This window comes from Dicentrarchus labrax, unplaced genomic scaffold, assembly GCF_905237075.1.
Source record: "Dicentrarchus labrax unplaced genomic scaffold, dlabrax2021, whole genome shotgun sequence".
Lineage (NCBI taxonomy): Eukaryota > Metazoa > Chordata > Actinopteri > Moronidae > Dicentrarchus > Dicentrarchus labrax.
Window position 1 is genome coordinate 15,750,851 of NW_026136701.1, and position 23,205 is coordinate 15,774,055.

Genomic DNA, 23,205 nt, shown 5'->3' on the forward strand with positions numbered 1-23,205 from the left:
TTAATTAAATTAAGGCGTTTGGTATGGGGGAAGTATTGTGTGCCTTCATATCTTAATAGGGTGAGAATAGAGTGTGAATTGGCAAAAGGGAAATGCACATTACTATCAGCAAAGCAGAGGTTAAACATGTAATCTGGGGGAAAAAACAACCAAATGTGGCAAAAAAAAAGATGGGACAGAGAAGGGAAATGGAGGCATTTTTTTTATAAAATTCAAAAGAGTTTGAAAGATACTTGGGTAGACAGCAGACACAGGAGAGAGGACACCGTAATATTAGGGTTAAGATTGAGACACTGTGAACTAAACAAAACACTGAAAATGGTAGGGAAACATCAGACAGGGTTGTGTGAGGGATGTCGGGAAGAAGAGTCAGTGGAACATGTAGTTTTGAGTTGTAGGAGGTATGGGACAGAGAGAGAGAGATGATGTGGGAAAAACTCAGGGAATTAGAGGTGCAGGAATTCGAAAGTCACAGGTCAGGGTATTGTTGGCCTTTTTAAGTGATACAGGGGTTTTATATAGGATATTGAATAATAAATAAATATAAACTGGAATAGGTGATAGGGGTAAAAAAAAAAAAAAAACAGAGGTTAAAGTACAGTTTAGGGTGTTGCTTTGTGTGTTTGTTTGAGATTTAGTTTGTCTATTTTCTGAGTCCCACTCCGGAGCAGAAGGTGGCGGTAATGCACCAACAAGGTAGATGCCAACCGCCGTAAAACAACAAAAAGAAGAAGAAACAGAAGCCGGCGCAGGAGCACGAGCAGGAGCAGGAGATTCTTGAAAGATGGCGGCACCCGGTCTTTCACTCGTGCGGCTTAAATCGCTGTTCAATATTGGCAAATACGTCCATACAGGAGGCTGGGGCAGAGACATGCGGTGGTATCAGACAAAAGCACGAAGCTTACTGGAACAGGGTACATCACATACCAAGACTAAACGAGGTGAGTGAAAACTAGCCATTAGCCAGATTAGCTTACCGGTGACAGCTCGCAGCGACGCTGAACCTGAAGGGCACCAATCAGTGTAAAGACCTCCCCTGAGTCATCCTTACATCACCGTGTCTTTCTTTCGAGTTTACATTAAAATGTCGTTAACCTTGCTGTGCTTTGCCTTTTTTATTTTTTGACCTTCTTTTTTTGACCTCTTAGATAACGTGAGCCTAGACCTTCTCCTGAAGGAGTTTCCAGACCCTAAGAGTCTCTTGCATAACACCATCTCCCGTTCAGTGGGAACAGCCGACCTGTCCCGGCTCATCCAGTACAGCTGCACGGAACAATCGGGTGTCAAGGTCAGAAGAAAGTCACGACGGGATGGGGGGTATTCTGGACACACCGAGTCGTTTGGAGCTGGAGTTAAATTCTGCTTTTGTAACTTTGTTTCTGCAGAAAGTCACTGTCACACTACACTGGCCCTACAAGATTGAAGAGGAGGGACACGCTTTTAAAAAGCTCGATGCAGAGCGATTTGCTGCAGCGGCTGCTTGTCTCAAACTCAAAGTAAGCTGTAAAGACATCAGACAGTTATAAAGCAGACACGTTTCCATTTTGTCTTACCATGTAGTGATTTTTTTTTCTCTTCTCTCCCTTTCCTTGCTCTCTTTGTGTACAGGAAATTGGTGTCATTGGTCAAAATAATCAGGTCCCTAGTAGGACAGCTGACGGGAGGACAGGGGGGCTGCATTCAGCTCTTTGTGATGAGGACGACATATTGACAGATGATTTCAATGTGTTCAGAGAGAAAGCGAATGTACGAAACCAACAGACGCCCACTAAAGAAGAGGTCTCCCAAATATCTGAAGCTCTTTCCCTGTTTCCACAACCTAAAGATCTCCTCCACAGGGTCGTCCAGTTGGCTACATCCAACAGAGTCAAGGTTGGTAGCTCTCATCCTTTGCACAATGAAAGCTAAGCACTAGTGTAGTCTAAACTTGTCATTCTCTTATCTTTACAGGAGGTAGTGCAATTCAAAACAAGAAGAGGGATTTCTGAGCTGACCCTGCACTGGCCAGAGAAGATGACATTCTCAGCCAAAGCGAAGAAAGGAGTGACAGCGGAGAAGATGGTTGCAGCTCTTGCCTGCATGAAACTGAAGGTGAGGCTCACTCTTTGGAAAACCAGTGTATCTTTGCCTACATGTTAGAGCTGTGTAAACATATGCATTGTGTCACCTCCTTCAGGAGCTGAAACTGTTGGACGATAACAACAAGCCACTGAATCACGTCAAGTACCATCAAGAAAAGGTGAAGGAGCTCGCAAACCAACAAAAACGCCCAGTCCCCTTGGAAATCCCAGACCACCTGCTGGAGTCCATAAAAGAGTACCACACACAGGTCAGTCTTCACCTCATGTGAGAAAGATGGAGGGAATTCAGAGCTTTTCTTATTACATAGGCGCACTACAGGGCCGATAAAGAAATGCTTTTCCAACTTGACCGACCTTGCAGTGAACTACAATCCAGGAAGATTAGTTAAAGCAACAGGTCCATGAGTTTCATGGCATATCAATTCAGTTTTTTTATATATATAGCACCAAATCGTAACTTCTTAAGACATTTTCATATATATATATTTTTCCAGTGTTGACACATGGCTAGTGTCAGTGTAACACAGTTAAGTAGCATGTTTTTGCTGTGGTTTTCTGTTCTTTTTTTTTTTTCTTTCATTGCAACAATAATGAAGCAAACAGTATAGTACAGAAATACTAATCCAAGCTTCTACAATTACAAAACTAGCCTATACAAGCATTGCACATAAGGTCAACAAGAAGGCAATTATTCAACTGAAAGTGATGCTTTTATCACAAATGGCTTAAGTCTGTTTTATTATCCAACATCAGCACCACAACCATGTGTTTGTGTGGCTGAATGGCAGCAAAGTGCCATATAAATGCATGTGGTTTTCACTTTGAATGTTCATCATTCCCATAGGGTTGTAATGTTTGAGGGTCCACATACTTTTGGCCATTTAGTGATGTCTTCATGTCAAAACTAATGCCTCATCTTTATAACAGTACCCAGTGGAAGCAGAAGTGCAGAAGGTTTGGGACGAGGAAGAGGTAAGAGAACAGCAGACAGTGAATGAGGAGGAAGATGAGGACTTGGTGAAAGACGCCATCACAGGCAAGCTGTACAGGCCTCTCTCTGAACGGGAAGCTCAGCAGCTCAGTGCCCACCTGCAGGAAGAATGGGAGACAGCAAACCCAGTGCTGAGTGTGAAGCTCCCAGCCGATGCCCACCGTCAGCAGGTGGTCTCAGCAGTGCAGTCCTCCAGGGTGGTTGTGATCGCTGGCGAAACAGGATGTGGGAAAACGACCCGAATTCCCCGCTTCCTGCTGGAGGAGTGTGTGAGAAGTGGCAATGGGGCTGAGTGCAACATTCTGGTTACCCAGCCCCGTCGGATCAGTGCCGTGTCTGTGGCCCAACGTGTTGCTCAGGAGATGGGTCCAGATCTAAAACACTCTGTGGGATATCAGGTAGACACAGTTTTATGGTATACTGTTTTTGTTACTAATAACAGTTTATATTGCAATGTAGCCAATATAGCGCCTTCTATTCTATAGTGATTTGTGGTTATGGTAGAAACAGAAATATCAGAACACTTAACAACAAAATGAATGGTACCTTTTGATGAAAATTAATTAATTAAAATCGTATTCTTAATTACAATTCAGAATACTATAATTAGTAACATCAAATTGATCCATTTTAACCAAGGTAACCATACTGAACATGAATTCAGTACAAAAAGTAAGTAATTCTTCTCTGTTCGTAGGTCAGACTTGAGAGCAAAGCACCAGAGCACAGTGGAGGAACCATGCTCTTCGTCACAGTGGGCATCCTGCTTAGGAAAATGCAGTCAAACCCGTCCCTGAAGGGAATCAGCCATGTGGTGGTGGATGAGGTTCACGAGAGAGACATTAACACAGACCTGCTGCTGGCTCTGCTGCGCTCCAGCTTAGAGAAAAACCCCAATCTACGAGTGGTGCTTATGAGTGCTACTGGGGACAAGCGGAGGTTGGCTGAGTACTTTGGAGGCTGCCCAGTGGTAGAAGTGCCTGGGTTCATGCACCCAGTGAGGGACAGATACCTGGAGGATGTGCTTAAAGAGCTAGGACACCAATTGCCAGTCCGGCAGACAATGGAGACAGAAAAGAAGGTGAGGCTGGAGATTTGTGTTTAACTACCTTCGGATTCATCCAAGTTTGGTTCATGTTTCCTTTCTCCTGTCTCCTTTCCTGTCTCATGAATTTGTATTGTGTCCTGTTTAAGGGAAGAAGACACGATATTGCAACAGATCTAAAATTAGTAGCTGACGTAATCGAGCACATTGACCGACATGGAGAGCCAGGTAACTAACAGTCTGCCTTTCATCTTTTTTTTTTTTTTTTTTTTTTTTATGAAGCAAGATGATGGACCTGAATGATATTTGTTAAACATTCTTTCCCCTCATGTTTGCAGGTGCAGTGTTGTGTTTCCTCCCTGGATGGCAGGACATCAGGGCTGTTCAAGAGGAACTCATGGAGAGGCCCCGCTTTTCCTCAGGCTCACAAATTATCTTGTCATGTAAGAGAGTACAGACACATTTACAAAGGCTGGTCTTATTCCTTCAAGTATAGAGATACAATTTATGATTTTATTTGTTGTTTTCTTTCAGTGCACTCTAGTTTATCAGTACAAGACCAGCAGGTGGTGTTCCAGCGCCCCCAAGTGGGCCAGAGGAAGATTGTTCTTGCAACTAACATTGCTGAGACTTCAATCACCATAGATGACATAGTCCATGTGGTGGATACAGGAACACATAAAGAACAGACTTATGATCCACTGACTAAGGTTAGTGTCAGACTGTCTGCAAAGATCTGAAAAAACTATGGCCTGCGATCTGTTGTATTTTCTGATGGAATCTAGTTTAAAAAAAAAAAAAAGGGCACAAATCAGTTGTTTTTGGTTTTCCAGGTCTCCTGTCTGGACACAGTTTGGATATCTCGTTCTAATGTCACTCAAAGAAAAGGCAGAGCAGGGCGTTGTCAGCCAGGACATTCCTATCACCTGTTTCCACGAAAGCAGTTGGAGACCATGGCTCACTTCGCCATCCCTGAGATCCTGCGCACCCCACTAGAGAATTTAGTAATGCAAGCCAAAATTCACAGTCCTAACTGCAAGGTATTGAAAGTGAACAATGCCTGTATTTCTTTTGCCTGTTTTTTTTTTTTTTGTATATTTCCGACCTATGAAATGATAGCCTTTGTCATTTCTTTTTGTGTGTAGACTGTAGATTTCCTATCTCAAGTGTTGGACAGTCCAGAGCTAGAAGCTGTGAAAGTTGCTGTCCAAAATCTTGAAGACATTGGTGAGTGACTCACAACTACTTATGTTCTGGACTGTGTGGAGGCTTTCGCGTCATCATCATCATCGTGTGTGTCTGACTTTACATGTTCAATGTGGGCTTAAGCTGTCAGTGTTTGCCTTTTTAGGAGTCCTGGACAAGATGGAAAACCTGACTCCTTTAGGAAAGTCTGTTTCGTATATGTCATGTGACCCTCGTCTGGGCAAATTGCTGGTTCTGGGTGTTATGTACAGATGCGCACTGCCCATGCTGTCAGTAGCTGCCTGTCTGACCAGAGACCCATTCTACAACAGCCTGCTGAACAGAGCGCAAATTTTGAAGGTGAGCTGATTTAACACCCGCCCATAAAAAAAAAAAAGCACAGTAATGATATCATGTACTAATTTGTTTTATCTGTGTTTTATTTGTCCAGGTGAAAGAAGCTCTGAGTGACTCTGGCTACAGTGACTATTTGGCGTTCATTCGAGCTGTGTCAGGCTGGAGGAAAGTTCAGCAAGAGGGGGCCAGAGCAGACCGAGAGAACTATCTGCACAAACACACTCTGTCAGGGTCAAGCCTTCGATTCATCAATGGTTAGTTTGAAGCACACACACTCATTTTTTTAGATATCGTCTCATTACTCAGGACTCATTGTTGGGATTTCAAATTACTTCTTGTAAACCCATTTCTTTTTTTTGCTGCAGGTCTCATTTATCAGTTCAGCTCGAACCTGCAGGAAGCCCAGCTGGTGTCTCATGCGCATCAGTGCCTGCAAGATACTTCTGTTCTCAACGAGCACAGCAACCAGGATGAGCTGCTAAAAGCTGTACTGCTGGCTGGATTCTATCCCAACCTCATTCAGGTACATGGCCAAAAAGGAGTCTATCATGTTTGCACCTTGTGGGTCAAAGCCCTCATTAGAAGTTCCAGCATGACACATTTACTTTACACTTTTTTTAATTTATTTTTTTCCAGGTGAAGAAAGGTGGGGTAGCCAAAGGACGCTTTCGCCCAAACAGTGTGTGTTTCCACACAGTCACCGGGCCAGTACAGCTTAATCGAACAGTGAACAGGTTTGAACATTGCTGTATCATTGGCTACAGCAGATATTTACTTTCCTAGGGCGTATGTATGCTTATTGTCTTCCTCTTGTGTTGTAGCAGAAGAAAAGAGTTTCCAAGTCGTTGGTTGACATTCTTCAGCGCTGTCAAGTCCAGTGGGGTTGTTTTCATCAGAGACTCTTCTGTGGTCCATCCACTCGCACTGCTGCTTTTCACAGACTGTGATATCTTAGAGACAGGTAGGACATGTACTGCTCTCCGTAAAAAAAATTTGTTTATTAAGGAAAGGCACTGGTGCTTGAAGGTGGGAGGAGTTATTATTTTGCCTTTAAAGAAGCTATAATCAGTTATGGAGAATATTCACCCGAATGTGCAGCTCCTCTTGGCTTTACTGTGCTTTAAGTGAGTTTCAACTCATTGTTTAACTGTTGCTGTTTAGATCCACTCTCTTTGCTCTCATAACATTGTCATCTGTTACAGCAGGCAACTGTTTTCCCACGAAAAAGCTCTAAAAACCCACTGTACACAACCTGCTCAGCACAAAAGCGTAGACAGTCACTGGTAGCAACTATCCAGTGAACATAGTGGAGCGTTCAGCATGTTAAGAGCCAGATATTTCCCTCAGGAGTTGATAGACTACAACCAAAGCTAAAGAAAATAAACATTGGACTTGGCATTCTTAAGGTGGACAGAAACATGAATCCGAATAAATTATAATGTTTCCCCATAATAAGCAACTGACTGCTAACCAGTTCGCCGGATCAACTTGTTTCCACTGCCCCCAAGTGGCCAAAAAAAATCAGTTATTGCAGGTTTAAGAGCTCAGCAGTAACTGACATATCCATCCTGTCAACGTTTTGGTAGCAGTTCACATCCACTGATGTGAGAAATATTCTGATTTAGGAGTTATTTCTGTAATTCAGCTTACAAGGCTGCAAGTAAAGTGTAGCTGCATCAGATCTTAAGCTTATATTAGAGATGTAGGAAATGATTTAGAGGTCTGTGACAAGTCTACACAGCCCTCTATGCTGACTTGAAATACAGTATTACTGCTGTGTAAGTTGGTGTAAAATGCTGGCTATTGCTTTTGTACTTCCTGCCTGGAGTTCTTAGAGACCTGTTTGCCACTTTAATAGCACATATCTTAATTTCTCTCAGGACTGCACAACAAAACATTCTGCTCAAAACAATAACTATACAAAGAATGATGAGGTGTTCTATCCAAGTACTTCAATATTTATCACCCTCCTTAGATTTCCAGAATTGCAGTAAATATTCTTCATAAGTAACTTTCTGTCTTTTCTCTTTTGTCCCAGTGAAAGGAGACAAAGTGGTATTATCACTTCCTGGACACACTCTGGTGCACTGTGAGTTGTCAGTTGAGACCTGGGACCTGCTGTGGGATCTCCGCACTTCCATGCAGACCATGCTGTATCGCAACTTCAGCAATCCCAGCAATGCAATCATCCACTCTGCTCAAGATAAAAAGCTCATCTCATTACTTGTGGAGCTGCTCAACAATACAAATTCAAGCCCTTTCATTCAGAACGACAGTGACAGTGAGGTGGACTGATGATCTAAAACGTTTATGTTGAACCTGGCTGGTACTGAGGAACCAAGGAGGAGCATGGTCTCTCCATTGTATATTTTTTGTTTTTTAAAGAATGTTTGAGTCACTATACTATGTGCTGACTCAGAAACACACAGTGGACTGATGTGAGGAAATCCATTGGTTTGGATTTTGGACTGTGGTTTACTGTTCATAATGATTTGCTTTTGGAATAACAAAAGTGGAATTTTCTAATGAGGTGAAGAAAAATAATTGTTAAAAAGACTGCATGCAGTGCAGGATGTCATATTTATTGCAATAAATGTTCACATGCTAACCTCCAGAAACTGATCAGATCCTTTTTATTGTTTATGAATTATTCAACTGCAGATAGATGGAAGGGAGAGAACTGACTTCTTTCCCCCTTAAGTTCCCATTGTTTAGGAAAAATCCTTCATAAACTGTGTGTGAAAGCAGGTCAGGCGTCTTAGTAATTCTTCCATCATGACCTCGGAGGTCATAATGCAAAATCTGCAGAGAGAAAAGTGGGTATCATCCATACATCCATTTACAGTGTGCACTTACATATAATGTTCCATGAAATAATACAAATAAAAAAACATGTTTTTGGTTAAGGAAATCCTGATATGTAGTTGTATTTATAATTAAATGTTTGATTTATATGCTATAAATATTATACCTGATGTGGTGCGTGCCTTCCTTTTGTCCGTACTCACAACCAGGACTGATTAGCACACCAGCCTCCTCTAGTAGTCTGATACAGTAGAATGTATCTGGTTGCAATCCCACCTCCTGAAATAAGCAAAACAAACATAACCAGCTCTAAAATATAGTTTTGACCGATACTCCATTGTCTAATGATTATATATCTCCCGTTTTTTTGGAGTATACTTGGTTTTATGAGATAATGTTGTAACCTTGGCTTTCTGAATGGCTTTAGGTGGAAGATGCAGTCTGGGAAATGCAAATGCTCCTCCTTCCACTGGTTGGCAGCAGAAACCCGGCAGACTGTTTACAACCTCAAAGGCTCTCTTCACATTATGAACCAGCATGGTCCTGATGTTTTGTGTCTCCTGCAAAAGAGAGTTAAAGGCGAGAAGAACAATGATCAAACTTGGGCTTGAGTAGAGGAAGGCCATTTTTAAATCTACTAAGAAAAACAGGCTGTTAGACAATGCAATATCTCTGGTCTCACCACATTATAAAGGGGGTATGAGGGATCTCCTGGTTGTGGAGGGTTGATCATCAGATCCAGGGCAATCTGACCCAACACAGGCGCACAGGAATCTTTCGAGAACAGCTTGTAGATGTATTTCATAACATCGGGGTCCAGATTTATCAGCTCCACATATCCACCACGCATACCACACCTGGTGGAAGAAAGAAGAATCCAACTGTTTCCAAGGTCAAGAATGAATCTAAACCTAAATTATATCCTAAATTAAAAGTTCCCCTCAACTCAAAAATATGTTTTTCTCCTACAGCTGAATGTTTGTGCATCACTGTGCAAAATGATGTATGTGCAAAGTTTGAGGATAGACAGATGTTTTTACATTCATTTTCTTAAAGTGGAAAGTTTCTCTGTGCTGACTGAAAATTGGATTTTAAGGGGGGGATGGGGTCTGTACGTCTATTTAGATTCGTCTAAATTACAACTCAGCCTTCGTCTTAGGTCTGCAACTCTTCTGATCACCTAGCATAAAAGAGTGGATGCACTTCAGACTCCCATTAGGCCTGAAAACTCACTCTCCCATGAAGCCTTTGGATGCTGAGTGGAAGGACGCCAGCTCCACTGTGTCCGAAAGAGGAGGGCCCATCTCAGCCAAAACCCTCTTGTATGAGATAAACTCACTCTTTTCCCCATAAACACAGCCCTGATAGACCTGTGGAGGAGAACAGACAGAAAACCCAAGCACTTATTTACATGTTTGTTAATGTTTATGAATTTCTCATCGTGCCTTGATAGACGACTTTGCTGTACGACATCCACCTCATCGGCCAGAAGGAAGAGCTTCTTCTCTGAGACAAACCGGATCACCTCTTGAATTGATTTTCTTCTTTGAATGTGACCTACGGGCAACATGGCATGAAAAACAACCATGTGATACATATTCTTTGATACAAAAATATACTTAGGTGTTCTCTGTTCTGGTGAGATTTTACCACCTGAGGGATTTCCAGGGTTGATGACGTACAGAGCTACAGGGTTACAGACTCCCTTGGCAGATTCCAGCGCTCGATCCAGCTCCTCCACCTGCAGCTCCCAGCCCTGCTCCTCACTGAGGTAGTAGGGAATGACAACTGCTCCCAGCCCCATGATGGACAAAGTGGTAGTGCAGTGACATGGCACTGGAGTCAGCACGCCTGTTTTTGGTGAACTCTTGCTGTTCACCAAGACTTTGAGAATGTTCTAATAAACACAGTTTAAAAAAAAAAAATGGTGTTAACTTGAGGATGATGATGATGGTTGGAACATTTAGAGTATGTGAGTAATACTGACTGTTACCTGGAGTGCCCACTGTGAGCCTGCACTGATGAATATGTTTTCAGGGTGAGAGGGAGCTCCGCCGTCTCGTCTCGTTATGAATTCAGAGACTCTGTGGACTATTTCTGCTATACCCGCTGTAGCAGTATAAGAGCCTGAAGAAATAGCACTGATTCTGATTAACTCACAAAACACACACACTGATAAGAAAAGCTGAGATGACACTGTAGAATAGATCATTATTATTGTTGTATTTTTATTTTATCTCTATATAACATGTTACCATTGTATTATTGTCTATTTCTATTATATACACAGTAGGGCTGGAACCATTAGTCAATTAATGGATTAGTCGTCAACTATTAAATAAATCGGCAACTACTTTGATAATCAATTGATCGTTTTGAGTCATTTTTTAAGAAACAAATTCCAAATTCTCTGATTTCAGCTTCTCCAGTGTGAATATTTTCTGGTTTCTTTGTTCCTTTATGACAGTAAACTGAACATCTTTGGGTTGTGGACAAAACAAGACATTTGAGGACTTCACCTTGGGCTTTGTGAAACAGTGATCAACATTTGTATACGTTTTTATGGACAAAACAAGTAATCGATTAAATCAAGAAAGTGATTCACACATTAATCAGTAATGAAAATAATAGTTTGTTGCAGCTCTATTTCATCGTATTGTATTATCGTATTGTAATGTAATGTGTGAATGTTACATATTATTATGCTATACTGCATTATATGCAGTTTATATAAATAGTATTATTATACAACACTGTATATACTGTACTGTAGTTCTGTTTTTTCTGGTCTTTTGGGCAGATATAACTGATTTATTATTTTTAATCTCTCTAATTTCATTAATGTCTCACAGGCTCACCAACAATCCCAAACCCCAAATTATCCAATTTACAATAATGTAAAATCAAAAAAAGTGGGAAATTACCACATTTCAGAACCTGGAACAATCAATTATTTGTTTTGTTTTTCCCTTGAAAAGTAACTGAAACAATAAATGTATTAATTTGAATTACTAAAAAGAAGCAATCTACAGTTTTCATCACTTAAAGGGGCCATTTACCCAAATTCTAAATAAATCTCACTCCTTTAGCTCTAGTAGGCTTTGAAATATCTTTTCCTCCACCAGCAGGTTTAGATTTGTGTTTCAGAATAAAATGTTTCGACAACTATTGGATGGATTACTGTGCAATTTGGTGTATATCTTCATGGTCAAATATGGCTATAAATCACAGTTTGCATTTGTTTACAGTAAGCAGCAGTAAAGCCTCACAGAGCTGACGCAAGATGCTGAGTCTTGTTTATGCTGCGTAAACTTAAATTCAGCTCACCACCAAACCTATCTGCTTGGCCAGATACTAAGAGAAGTAAGTAAAAAAGTAGAAGTGATTTTCTAATTTGAGTGCGTTGACTCTTGAACATGTTTGTTGTAATACCACACACACAGCCCTCGTCTCGCAGGTTCTCATGGATCCTGGTGGAGCCTCCTGCCATGGTCCTGCTTGACTGCCATTGCCAATACTGTTGTTGCTGTGCACCTGTCTGTCTGTCTGTCTCTCTCTCTCTCTCTCTCTCTCTCTCTGCCTTCTCTCTCTCTCTCTCTCTCTCTCTCTCTCACCCCAACTGGTCGAGACAGACGACCACCCACCTAGAGCCGGAGGATCTGTCCTAGGTTTCTGCCTTTTAACAGGCAGTTTTTCCTTGCCCTTGTCGCCAAGTGCTTGCTCATGGTGGTACTGTTGGGTCTCTGTAATTAATGTTAAAGAGTTCGGTCTAGACCTACTCTATTTGAAAAGTGTCCTGAGATAACTTCTGTTATGAATTGGCGCTATACAAATAAAATTGAATTGAATTGAATTGAATTACCTATACTGCCTCCAGCACATTGCCCAAGCAGCCTCTGAGCCCTCTGTCTGACATCCACTGGCAGTTTGTTGCTGTTCACAAGCTCAGGGTAAAGACATGCTGCAAGAACCTGCAAAAGAAGACACACACAGTAAGACTTTAATTCATAGGAAGGTGCATTATGTTGTTTTAATGCAGCTTAAATATGAGTTGTCTTTGAAGGTCACAGATACCTGTCGGACAAATGACAGAGGCTTCACACCTGCCCTGTGCGGGTCGCCCCAGGAGACATCTATGACTTCACTGTATGGCTTTCTTGCTCCCTGTAGAGAGGTGAGTTTAAAGCAGAAGTTCCAGATGTCACAACACAGATTGGACAACAAACTCTAGATACTCTTTACCTTTCTGAGCTCTTCCATGATCTGGCTTGCTCGTCTGGCCAGGACTACATACTCCAACTGCTTCATGTTCTTTACATTTGGACTGATCTCCTGCAGGACAGACATCTCTGTAATTCTTCTTCACTTCAATCAGAGCAGCGGCTGGTGTTGAGCTGAGCTGAGCTGAGCTGTTTCACTAACTTGCTGCAAGGTTATTTGCATGTAGACAGGATTTCTAGTTAAAGATATATATGGAAGATATGTGGTAATCCGTGCCTTATTAACAGACATCAGTCTAGGGACAACTTGCTAATGGCAGGGTGTTGTTTTATTTAATTTACTGATTTACAACAAGAACGGAATAAAAATGCCTTTCTGTTATATATTAACTTTTTGCCCTGACTGTGCATGACACCTGCTGAAATTACAAGCACCTACTTTCAGACTCCTTGGGTGTTTTTTTTTTTTTTTGAGTGGGATAAAACTGGATGTTCTTGCAGAGATGTTCATTCACAAGAAGTCTATAAATCAATTACAGCTCATACACAAAGTTTTAACTGACAGAAAAGCAAACAGCTTGCACTAAGAGTCCCTACACTGGCTCCCAGTTAGCCTCCTATATTTTATGATTATATTATATAGCTGATATTCTGCCTAAAAAACTACAGTGCAGTAGCAGCAATCTGTAGTTGTTCAGGGTTGCAGAGAAGGGCCATTTATTATTTCAGCCTTTATTTTATAATTCATGTGTTTTGGCCCTACATATGTAGAAGTATTTGTTGATTTTTTTTTATTATTATTCCTCACTGATTGTCTTGCTTTTGTGCTGTTTTGTTGCTTTTGTTGTTGCTGTCTTTCCTAATAAAATAAAATAAAATAAAATAAAAATTAAATAGTTTTTATCATATAGGCCCATTTATTGATAATTGATGCTCTTTTCAGTAAAGAGACTGTAATAGTCTCTTTGTAGCTTACAGTCCAATGTCATTGCAATAGCATAATATCTGTTTTACGGTTGCCTTCATGGCAATAGATTAATGGCAGTGCATCAATGTATTGTTTTAATAATAAATGTTTTTTCCATACGTCTCATCAAGTGTCGTATTATTTCACCCCTATATCTGCAGATGGTAATGTTTCATTTCTTAGTTTTGTTGCTTATAATTGCTTGTTTTTATGCTATTTTATTGCTTTCTGAGCTCACTGTGAAAAAGAATAATAACAGCTATTTCCCCCATTGTCCTGCTGTTAAAAAAAACAACAACAACAAAATGCAAATTATACATAATATTGTTATACCATATATTAGAAGTTCTTTATTGTGGCACGTATGTGAGGTCGGGTGTTTCACGGACACGTTTCTCCACGGACATAAATAAGAGACGTACCCATCTACTTCCTGTTTTGTTTTTCTTTCCCTCCGTGTCTGCTCGGCTCGGGTCGATATGGAAGAATTTGCGAGTAGAGGAGACAACCACAGCCTGCCCGTGAACAAACGCGGTCTCTTCAGACGCTGGTGGACCTTATAAACCAGCAGTACCACCCCCACCCCTCCTCTGTGACTGCCCGCGACATGGCTCTCAGCTCGGGCGGCTGGGCTCCTCCAGCCCCGGTTCCTGCTTCGTCCCAGCAGGCTGCATGCGGCGGCCCTGCGCTGACGGCTTGCTGCAGTACTGTTTTAATGTCAGTCCGGGTTTCGGTGTGCCATTCCGGGATCCGGCCGCTGTGTCTCCCCGGAGCGGGCAGCGAGGCTCTGCGGCTCCAGCTCAGCATGGACCCGAGCCGGGCCGGAGAGTTCCGACTGGCGCTGCGAGATACGAGCGGAAACCGCAGTGTGGTGAGATTTCACACGTACATCTGAGTGTTAGGACGGTGTGCAGTCGTTACCCGCTTCTAAATGTTTATGAGGTACCACCTTACTGAATGACAGAGCCAGTTTAGACCAGCATAGGCCTGTACACACGCCATTTTACGTGGATCTCACCCCCCGAATACACGCAGCTCAGAATTGGGGCTGAAACCACACCTGGTTGCACTGAATGCAGGTGGATGTAAAGACACACAGCTGCCAACACTATCCAACACTTTCCTGGAAGTGTCACAAGGATCTAACTTTTAACAGACATCCACCTAACATAGTGTAGGTCAGCAGCATTTTATCCTTCTTTGATTTGCTTCTGAACTGTACTCACCTGACAAGAACTCCAGTTTAGTCTTAATACTGTACAGTCTTATGTTTTCTTGTTTTTTTTAAAAAAAAGTTGTTTTTTAAGTTACCAATACTGTAGTTAAGAGGGGGTTTTTAAGTTTCACTTTCATTTTCAGTCTTCCTATAATCACTACACATTTAGTTTTATTAGAATTTAATACTCACCAGGGGAAATCCTTAAACTGGGCATACTGGTAAACATCTGCAGTGAGACTTTCCTGGTATTTTCCCTCCCAGTTGTCAACTTGTCAAACTATGGGACTACCAGTGTTCAGCCTTGTGTTTCTCATATGTCGCCTGACAAGTTTATAATACATGTACCATTACACTTTTCACCTCATGACATGTCGAAAGTCTCTGTTCGTTCCTTCAAACTCTCAACCACCAACAGTGAGGCTGTGAAACCTGAAAAACTGAGGTTTCACCTTTCTGAAGTGGTTAGATTTTGTAATTACCTCTCAGCTGTGGCTTCTTTATTGCATTTGGTGTGGTGAGTAAAGCCTTTCCATAAGTCGCTGACAGGTGTAAATGTGAACATACATGATAATGCAGATGTAAATAACAAAGTGGAAGGGTAGTGAGCAGGAACAGGAAGTTCTGGCACCCCCTGCACACCCACTTTCAACACCTACCTAGATGCTCTACCACCACCTCAGCTTCAGCAAACGTTTGTTTCAGAGTACACCTGAGCCTAAGTACACCTGAGGCGGACAAAACCTAGACTCACTGAGGAAGTCTGACAATATAGCTGAGTTTGAGATGTCCTAATAAACGTATGCACAGAGGAGAAAGCTTTATGATTTAGCTGACAACATACCATTCCTCTGGCACCCCCTTTAGGCCAAACTTTACTAGTTTTCCAACTAGAGGTGAAGATCTGAGAGTGGTAATGTGTTCTCTCTCCTCTATCTATTTAGAATAGAATATACTATATATAATATAATATTATGTCCCTGTAGGGAAAATTGGTTTTGGACTCCGTCTTGCAGTTCCACAGAAGATTAAAAAATCCATATACTGCATAATATATATTTATATAAATATATATATATATATATATATTTTAAATCCATATTTCAGCAACACACAGCTTCTAAGTAACAGTTTGCACATACACATACTACACATACCTATACACACCTTCTGTAAGTGGCAACATATCACATTATCTGTTTATGTTGAGGAATGGTTTGTTACGGTTCAGTCTGCTCTGGGGAACGCCGAATCTTCTACCAGAGGGTAAACGTTGTGTTCTGTGCCTGTCTGATAATAGACTGCTCATAAATTGTTTTAGCATTGCACTTTCCATAAAGTCGGGGGAACAACAATTTAGACAAAAAAGAAGGGTCAAAACTGGCGCAGCAGAGGTATCCTGACTTTTAGTTCTAAGTGTCACGCTCCAAAAACAAAAAACTCAGTCCTATAATTCCCACAATCCAACTAAATACTGTCTTTCACTAGACCCAGGTTAATTCCCACATCTTTCAAAAAAAAAAAACACCAGTTCATTAAAAGACTCTCTGTTCAAATGTAATGATTAAAGACATTATACAGCTGTTTCCACAGGTTGAGTGATACTAAGGATGGACAATTATCAGATCCTCTATTCGCCATTTTTCTGATTATCAGATATGCTTTTTTTTTTTATCAGATTCCTGATAAAATAAATTAATGTTAAATTGCTCTACTTTGGCTTTGATGCAGCTGCCTCTTTCTACCTTTAGTCACCACTCTGTAGTTACACATCACGAGTAATGGCTTCTCAACGCTGAAGGCACAGAGGGGGAAACAGAAATACTCACGTACAAGTAGCTGAAAACTGTGCAGACCCCTAAGTAATACTCCTTGTGACAAGTAAGCTGATCCTCATCTGTAAAATGGGTGGAGTGCTCCTTTTTAAATGGCCTAAATAATCAGTTGATTATCAAAATAAAGTACTTTTTCCTTAATAAATCAACATTAGTTAGTAAGAACTTGTGTCTGTGCTGCATGTTGTGTTTCTTTCCAATTATTAAGCTCCTCCTGGTTATCACCCCAGGAAGAGTAGAGGCACATAAACATGCTTTTAATGGGGATCCTTAAATAAACAATAAACTTGATAGAGAGGACACATGGGATCTCCACATAGCCACTGCTTGATGTTTCTAGGTCTCTGTAACTCCTCAGCGCGCTTTGCGGTCGGCTGTGTATTTGCTGCTCTGCCCGCTCTGTTTTCTTTGTTACGAACAGGTTTCATCACATTCTCGGCTTTTACAACCGCACTGCAGTTGCTTTACAATTAGTCTCTTTCCGAGCATATACTGCGCTTGTTGATTGTACGCCCCTACAGGGCAAATTTATTCTCAGTTTTACAGCTGAGATGATGAGTTGTTTGACAGAAAATGAATCTGCAACTATTTTGATAGATCTTCTTCAGTTTTGCAGCCATTTTTTAAGCAAATATTCCAAATATTCCACTGGTTAAAGCCTCCTGCTTTTCCTCATCGTGTCTGATTTTAAACGGGATATTTTGGGGATTTGGACTGTTGGTCGTGAAAAAAATAAGCAGATCTTTCATTATTTTCTGTCTTTTGTCTTTTTATAGACAAAATTATGAATCAATACTGAAAATAATCCTTTTGCAGCCTTACACATTTGCTAAACCAGGTTCAGTCTTTACACTGTTAATGTCAACTCTAAATAGATTCTCCAGGTCACATGCGGTGACTACAGTGCTGCATCACTCTGTCACTGTGGGACACATTTCAGTTCACGCATGAGTTCTTTCTTCTCTTTCAGTATTATGAGTGATTACTGTCAATGACTAGTCCCAACTGTAGACACGCATGCTTGATCGTGCCTGAAGCTGACCTAACGTTGTACTCTGCCTGTCTCGCTGCATCCTAACTTCCCTCTCAAACCTGTCCTTTGTTTGTCAAGTTCACTATGTGCCGTCTGCCTGAACTGTGACGGGCTCGGAATCGGCTTTTCATCTCGGTAGAATCTCAAGTCAGACAGATTTCCCCCTGACAATTGTGATGCTTCTTGATTTGCATGGTTTTCTTTTGATCCCTGCTTCTTTTAGGTCGTCTGTCTAAGCTGGCAAACTTTCCATACACAGTCGTATCAGAGTGTGTATATATACGCACACCCTCTGGCAGGAGGCAAATCCCTCTTTACTGCTTTTTTCTACCCACAACAGACTTCAGTGCTCTAATGATTCCCTCCTCTGCCACAGTGAATGTTAGAGTACAGATTGTGAGTAAAGTCTGCCAAACTCACTCATTTCTGAGTCCATCTCTGTCAGAATGAGAATTTCACATGCTTTCTGACATTTCGGGGGGTTATTTCTTTTAGGGCCGCAACTAATCATTGTTTTCATTGTCAGTTAATCTGTAGATAATTTTCTAGATTGATCAATTAGTTGTTTGGTCTATAGAATGACATTCTCAAATGTATGTTTTAATATTCACATTTAAGAAGCTTGTTGTTTTTTTTTGTTTTTAAAAAATATAATTTAATAGTTGACAACTAATCAATTACTTGTTGCAGCTGTAATTTCTTTTCTTATACTATAATGCATTTTGTTCTTTTTTCCGTTTTCAAGTCCAATTTAATGGTTTTGCAACATAATTTGTCTTAGAAAACATTCACTAGTTCCAGCTTTTTAAATGTAAAGATTGTTTACTAAATTGAATATATTGTGGTTTTTGGATTGTAACCTTGACCTCCGAGACATTGTAATGGGCTTTTAAAAAATATATATATTTCATAGACTAAACGATAATCAGTTAATCGGCAAAAATAATAATTTGTTGCACTCCTACAATGGCTGCTGGGCTGGAAATCAAACTATAAGATTTGTTTGAGATTTTTATCAAAGGAAGTAGAAGAAATGGCTTTTTAGACTGACTATTGTTTGTTGTTGTTTGTTTCATTCATAGTTCATTGCAGAGTTTGACCTGCGCTCGGTGCAGTATGAGGTCAAATCTCCTCGCTGCCATGAGATGCGTCTTGCTGCACCACCCCACGACTGCATCCGCTTCAACTTCCGCTGCGACCGCGAGGCCGAGGAGTGGGCCACGGTGGTGATGTCATCACTAAGAGAGGCACATAGAGGTAGGTTTGACGACTAGATAAGATAATTCATTATTATTATTATTATTATTATTATTTTAACTCATTTGTTTTAGAGAAGAAGAAACAATCTACACTTATGTTGCCTGTTTAATAAACTAGACAACAAATAAAAACAGGAGCGTCCTGGTGGCTGAGATGTATTCGATGTCACTGCAACATCCTGGACTGCTCCTCAGGTTTCCTCTCTGTCTCTATACTATTGGCTGTCATATGGAGGGGAAAATACCAAAAAAAAACAGTCTAAAAGCAACAAACAAATGAAAAATATTGTAAAGCAACACAGTGGGCCAGCTGTGTCCCCAGGTGAAAAAGAGATAAATAAGAAAATAAGGGGATAATAATAAGAAGAAGAAAACTTTTTAAACCACTTTTTGCCTTCAAGCAAAGTAAAAGTTGGAAAAAACTGGTGTCCTCAGATATAAAATAAAGGGACCAAATGGCTGTTCATCCTTGTTTCAAAGTAAAACCACATGTGCCATGGGTCCTAAAGGACTAAAAAGAGCTATCAAGTCTCCTTTCGTCAGGCACAATTACAACAGGAATCTTTCAGGGTAGATTCTCAGATATACTGAGGAATTATTAGTTTAAGTGTGATGTGTGTAACCTAAAATACAAGGGTAAGGAAATACTGTGACCCGTGTGTGTGACCTGAATAGAAAAAGGAATTTACTGATACTTTCGGGTTGGGCCTTTTATCAGCCAGGTGTAGCTAGAATAAATAGTGATATCAGTTGATATTGCTGTGTGCTGACAACCCCGTGTTTAAAGCACTTTTTCTGTTTCTTTGACAGTTGCAAATATTAACATATGTGAATCGGATGGCAAACACAACCACACAGCAGCAGCCATGGAGCAGTGGAGCTCGGCCTCGCTGCCGCTCACCGGTGGGTTTATCTCTGTCCAATGCGTTCTCCTCTTTCTCTCTCCTCCGTCCATGCTCTAAAAATGTCACTTTTGATTGCTACCTCCTTTTTGTTTTCAGAGGAGCTATGCTTGGAGCTCTCCAGGGCGATTGAGGCCGGTGACACTCAGGCTGCTTCACAGCACGCATCCGCTCTGGCTCGGCAAAAAGCAGCACTGACGATTCAGCTGTCTGAAAAGAACTACGCGGACGGAGAGATCAGGTGGGAAATGAAAAGTGTTGAGGGTATATTCAAGGTTGCAATGACTGATATGTTTTCCAGGTTCTTCTTAACATTATAGTGCCATGTCTGTGTTGCAGTTTATCTGTCGTGGTGGAGGATGTTTCGTCATCCTGCTGTGTCACGGTGAAAGTGTTTCCTTACATGACTGTGGCCGCGCTCAAGCAACAGGTTAGAAAACTGTCAATTAACCAAGAATTAAATGGGTGTAGTAGGTTTTCATTGGCTAACTCCCACCGCTCTTCTTCAGGTGTTTCTCGAGTACGGCTTCCATCCTCGCGTGCAGCGCTGGGTGATCGGTCAGTGCTTGTGCACCGAGCCAAGATCACTGGCCTCCTATGGGGTGCAGAAGGATGGCGATACGGCGTACCTCTACCTGATCTCTGCCCGACAAGCCCGCATCACCCGCCAGCTGTTCCAGCAGGACCTGGAGAGCGCCCTCCTCGCCCCACCTCTCCCGCCAGGCAACGGCCCCACATCCCAAGACTGGAGGGGTTACAGCACCCTACCCTCGAGGCTACCCCACAACAACCTGGGTGAGTTCAACTAATATTTTCATTCTGTAACGATTTAGGTCTAAAAATGCAGATATGCAGACCCAGACAGTGCAGCAGGACTGTGAGCCTAAACATGCAGACAAAGCAGCAAAGGAGTTTTCGAGCCAAACACTGCAGTGTTCTGCGCTGGCCAAATTAGTCACCTGATTGAAATTCATGTGATCTCACAGTATGTTTGACTTCTTGAATACCAGACTGAAGGCAAAAAATTCCTGAAACAAGCCAGACCTGATACTCAGCAGAACATCACCAGAGATATTAAAAGTCTGATGATGTCTGTAGACTTCAGTCTGTCAATGCTGATGTTTTAAATAACATGGCTTAATGTTCCGAATAAGTTTTCTTTATTTTTTTGAATTTGTGTAGTATTGTATTATTGACTTTATTTGACTTAAAGCAGAAACACCAGACAAAATATGTCTGAATAAGACGTATTTTGTCTGTTGTTTCTGCGGTTTCCTTTTCAGCACATTTGCTTTGAAATCAAACAATAACTATATTACTCATAATAAATACTACATTTAAACTGCAGAAAGCACAGCTCTATAATCTTTTATTTATTTATTTTTTGTCTACTTCAGGGAGTACAGGTGGAGGAAGTGACAGACCGGGTGATATTAAAGATGTTCTCGACATTGAGAATCTGCAGCTGAATGATCATACCAATAAAGCCAATAAAACACAGGTATGTTATATTCTGTCACTACACACACTAAGAGTAATCTAAGGCATAGTTAGATTTTAGTTGGGATTTAACTCCTGCTCCTACATACATGGGTAACTGTTATTTTTATTTTATCTATTTCTTTTTTTAATATCTGTGTGCAGTTTAATGGTAAGCTGAAGTTTTTGACCACTTGTAGCAATGGAGCAGTGATTTTGAGAGTGGCTTGAATGAGAATGCTCCTTCAGCCAAATCTGATGACTTAAAAAAAAGCTTATTTTGTACTGTAGTTCTCAACAGTTGTATCTGCAAGCTTGTCTGTCTTGGGTAAATGTTTAAAACCGTATAAATATTATTCTTATATAATTATTAATATCTTTATATAATTATTACATCCCCTCAGCAGACGGAATGGGCTTGCCCCTTATGCACTTTCATCAACAAGCCGTCCCGTCCAGGTTGTGAAATCTGTGCTACAGCCAGACCTGACACACACATCCAGCAGGTATTGCACAAATATCTGGAAATCAATACTTTTGTACTACTCTTTGTGCCATTTTCCCTCACCGACAGTCACCTCTTTTTCTCTTCTTTAATATTCTCTCACAAAGGAGAGAGGAAGGAGAGAGGATCGAGGGGAACCTGGTTTAAGCAGCAGCAGCAGCTGACTGCCCATCATCTCTGTCTGGTCGCCGTGTCTCACTCACTCCCTCACTCACTCACACACACACACACACACACACACACACACACACACACACACACACACACACACACACACACACACACACACACACACACACACACACACACACACACACACACACACACACACACACACACACACACACAGAGTGAGGATGCTAAATCCGCCGTGTACATGTTGACAAAATACTCACACAAAGACTGTCAAGTGCACTGAGAGTCCTCTGACAGCTGGCTGGCTGCTGAAGACTGGAGCGTTTGAAGCACTGTAGCATGACGCAGAGCTGCACTGGCCGAGGCTCGGTTGATGAACTGCAGACAGAGAGAGCAACTTCGACCGTCGATATGGACGTGACCATGACATACATCTGAATTTGGCCTGACCTCTTTGTTATTTATTTTACAGGGTGTATGGTGCAAACAACACAGACGGTCTTATATTTATTTTAGGTGAGAGACATGATTTGCATTTGATTGCAGCTGAAGATGAGGGGACTTTCAGTTTCTGCCGACTGTGAAGTGAGAGGAAAGTTGAAGCCTTGTGCAATACCCTGCTCTGTTTTGTTAGTGGGTCATCTGTTGGTGCCATAAATAATGTTGGAAGCCATGGCTGAGAATAGATGGTGTGTTTACAGGGTTGTCAAGTGCTTTTATTTTTTTATAACATTGTATTAAGTGTATTATTTTTAACAAGATGCATTGAGTAATTGATGTACATTTTAGCAGTTGATCAAATTTTACTCAATTCCCTCTGAGCTGTGACAGCAATGGAATGATTTGTTTTCAGTACATAATACTGTAAAAACTTGCATTACCTGAATAAACATAATGAATCTAAACAAATCCTGTTTTGCCTATTAATTGATTCTCCCTGATGGACAGATTTTAAGTGCAAGGCTTAAAGAAGAAGGGTAATTTTAATACATGAAGTTCAGTTTACTCAGACGGGGATATGCTTTTATAACCTCGTCTGTGGCTCTGGAGGAAATTTTACAGAGTCTAAGAATATAACAGCATCTTGGATTGTGCTTGAGATTCAAAATCTTTGGACCGCTTGAAAGACAGATTACTGCATTTATACCATTCTTTTTTCAGTGTCTCTTTTGAGTCTGTAAACTTAAAGG

At 41.1% G+C, this 23,205-nt stretch overlaps 3 protein-coding genes across 8 annotated transcripts; 2 read left to right on the top strand and 1 right to left on the bottom strand.

The window, feature by feature from the left end:
* The first annotated feature begins 742 nt into the window (after positions 1 to 742).
* dhx30 (DEAH (Asp-Glu-Ala-His) box helicase 30) lies at positions 743 to 8,634 on the top strand. The gene is made up of 19 exons (XM_051400053.1): positions 743 to 941; positions 1,149 to 1,288; positions 1,386 to 1,496; positions 1,609 to 1,872; positions 1,951 to 2,091; positions 2,177 to 2,329; positions 3,009 to 3,470; positions 3,770 to 4,153; positions 4,267 to 4,345; positions 4,456 to 4,560; positions 4,652 to 4,827; positions 4,951 to 5,157; positions 5,263 to 5,344; positions 5,469 to 5,662; positions 5,754 to 5,913; positions 6,025 to 6,182; positions 6,296 to 6,393; positions 6,481 to 6,620; positions 7,698 to 8,634. Exons 1-19 carry the CDS (start codon positions 785 to 787, stop codon positions 7,952 to 7,954), a joined length of 3,468 nt encoding a protein of 1,155 aa, XP_051256013.1. The 5' UTR covers positions 743 to 784; the 3' UTR covers positions 7,955 to 8,634.
* LOC127363997 (alanine aminotransferase 2-like) lies at positions 8,221 to 15,367 on the bottom strand. 5 transcript variants are annotated; one of them, XM_051401336.1, is made up of 12 exons: positions 15,350 to 15,367; positions 12,707 to 12,796; positions 12,539 to 12,628; positions 12,327 to 12,435; positions 10,458 to 10,591; positions 10,118 to 10,361; positions 9,942 to 10,021; positions 9,698 to 9,834; positions 9,147 to 9,321; positions 8,869 to 9,024; positions 8,631 to 8,743; positions 8,221 to 8,461 (listed from the first exon to the last, which is right to left on the bottom strand). In XM_051401336.1, the coding sequence occupies exons 2-12, from the start codon at positions 12,770 to 12,772 to the stop codon at positions 8,371 to 8,373; spliced, it is 1,395 nt and encodes a 464-aa protein (XP_051257296.1). In that variant the 5' UTR covers positions 12,773 to 12,796; positions 15,350 to 15,367; the 3' UTR covers positions 8,221 to 8,370. The 5 variants fall into 5 exon arrangements, with proteins under 5 accessions (XP_051257296.1, XP_051257210.1, XP_051257387.1 ...); XM_051401250.1 differs by lacking the exon at positions 15,350 to 15,367 and adding an exon at positions 15,060 to 15,306; XM_051401427.1 differs by lacking the exon at positions 15,350 to 15,367 and adding an exon at positions 14,878 to 14,884.
* On the top strand, positions 14,095 to 22,924 carry LOC127364188 (ranBP-type and C3HC4-type zinc finger-containing protein 1). 2 transcript variants are annotated; one of them, XM_051401645.1, is made up of 9 exons: positions 14,095 to 14,522; positions 18,818 to 18,992; positions 19,805 to 19,897; positions 19,996 to 20,137; positions 20,236 to 20,326; positions 20,406 to 20,691; positions 21,294 to 21,397; positions 21,783 to 21,881; positions 21,988 to 22,924. In XM_051401645.1, exons 1-9 carry the CDS (start codon positions 14,259 to 14,261, stop codon positions 22,042 to 22,044), a joined length of 1,311 nt encoding a protein of 436 aa, XP_051257605.1. In that variant the 5' UTR covers positions 14,095 to 14,258; the 3' UTR covers positions 22,045 to 22,924. The 2 variants fall into 2 exon arrangements, with proteins under 2 accessions (XP_051257605.1, XP_051257533.1); XM_051401573.1 differs by having other exon boundaries at positions 14,097 to 14,522; positions 21,780 to 21,881.
* Positions 22,925 to 23,205: the final 281 nt, after the last annotated feature.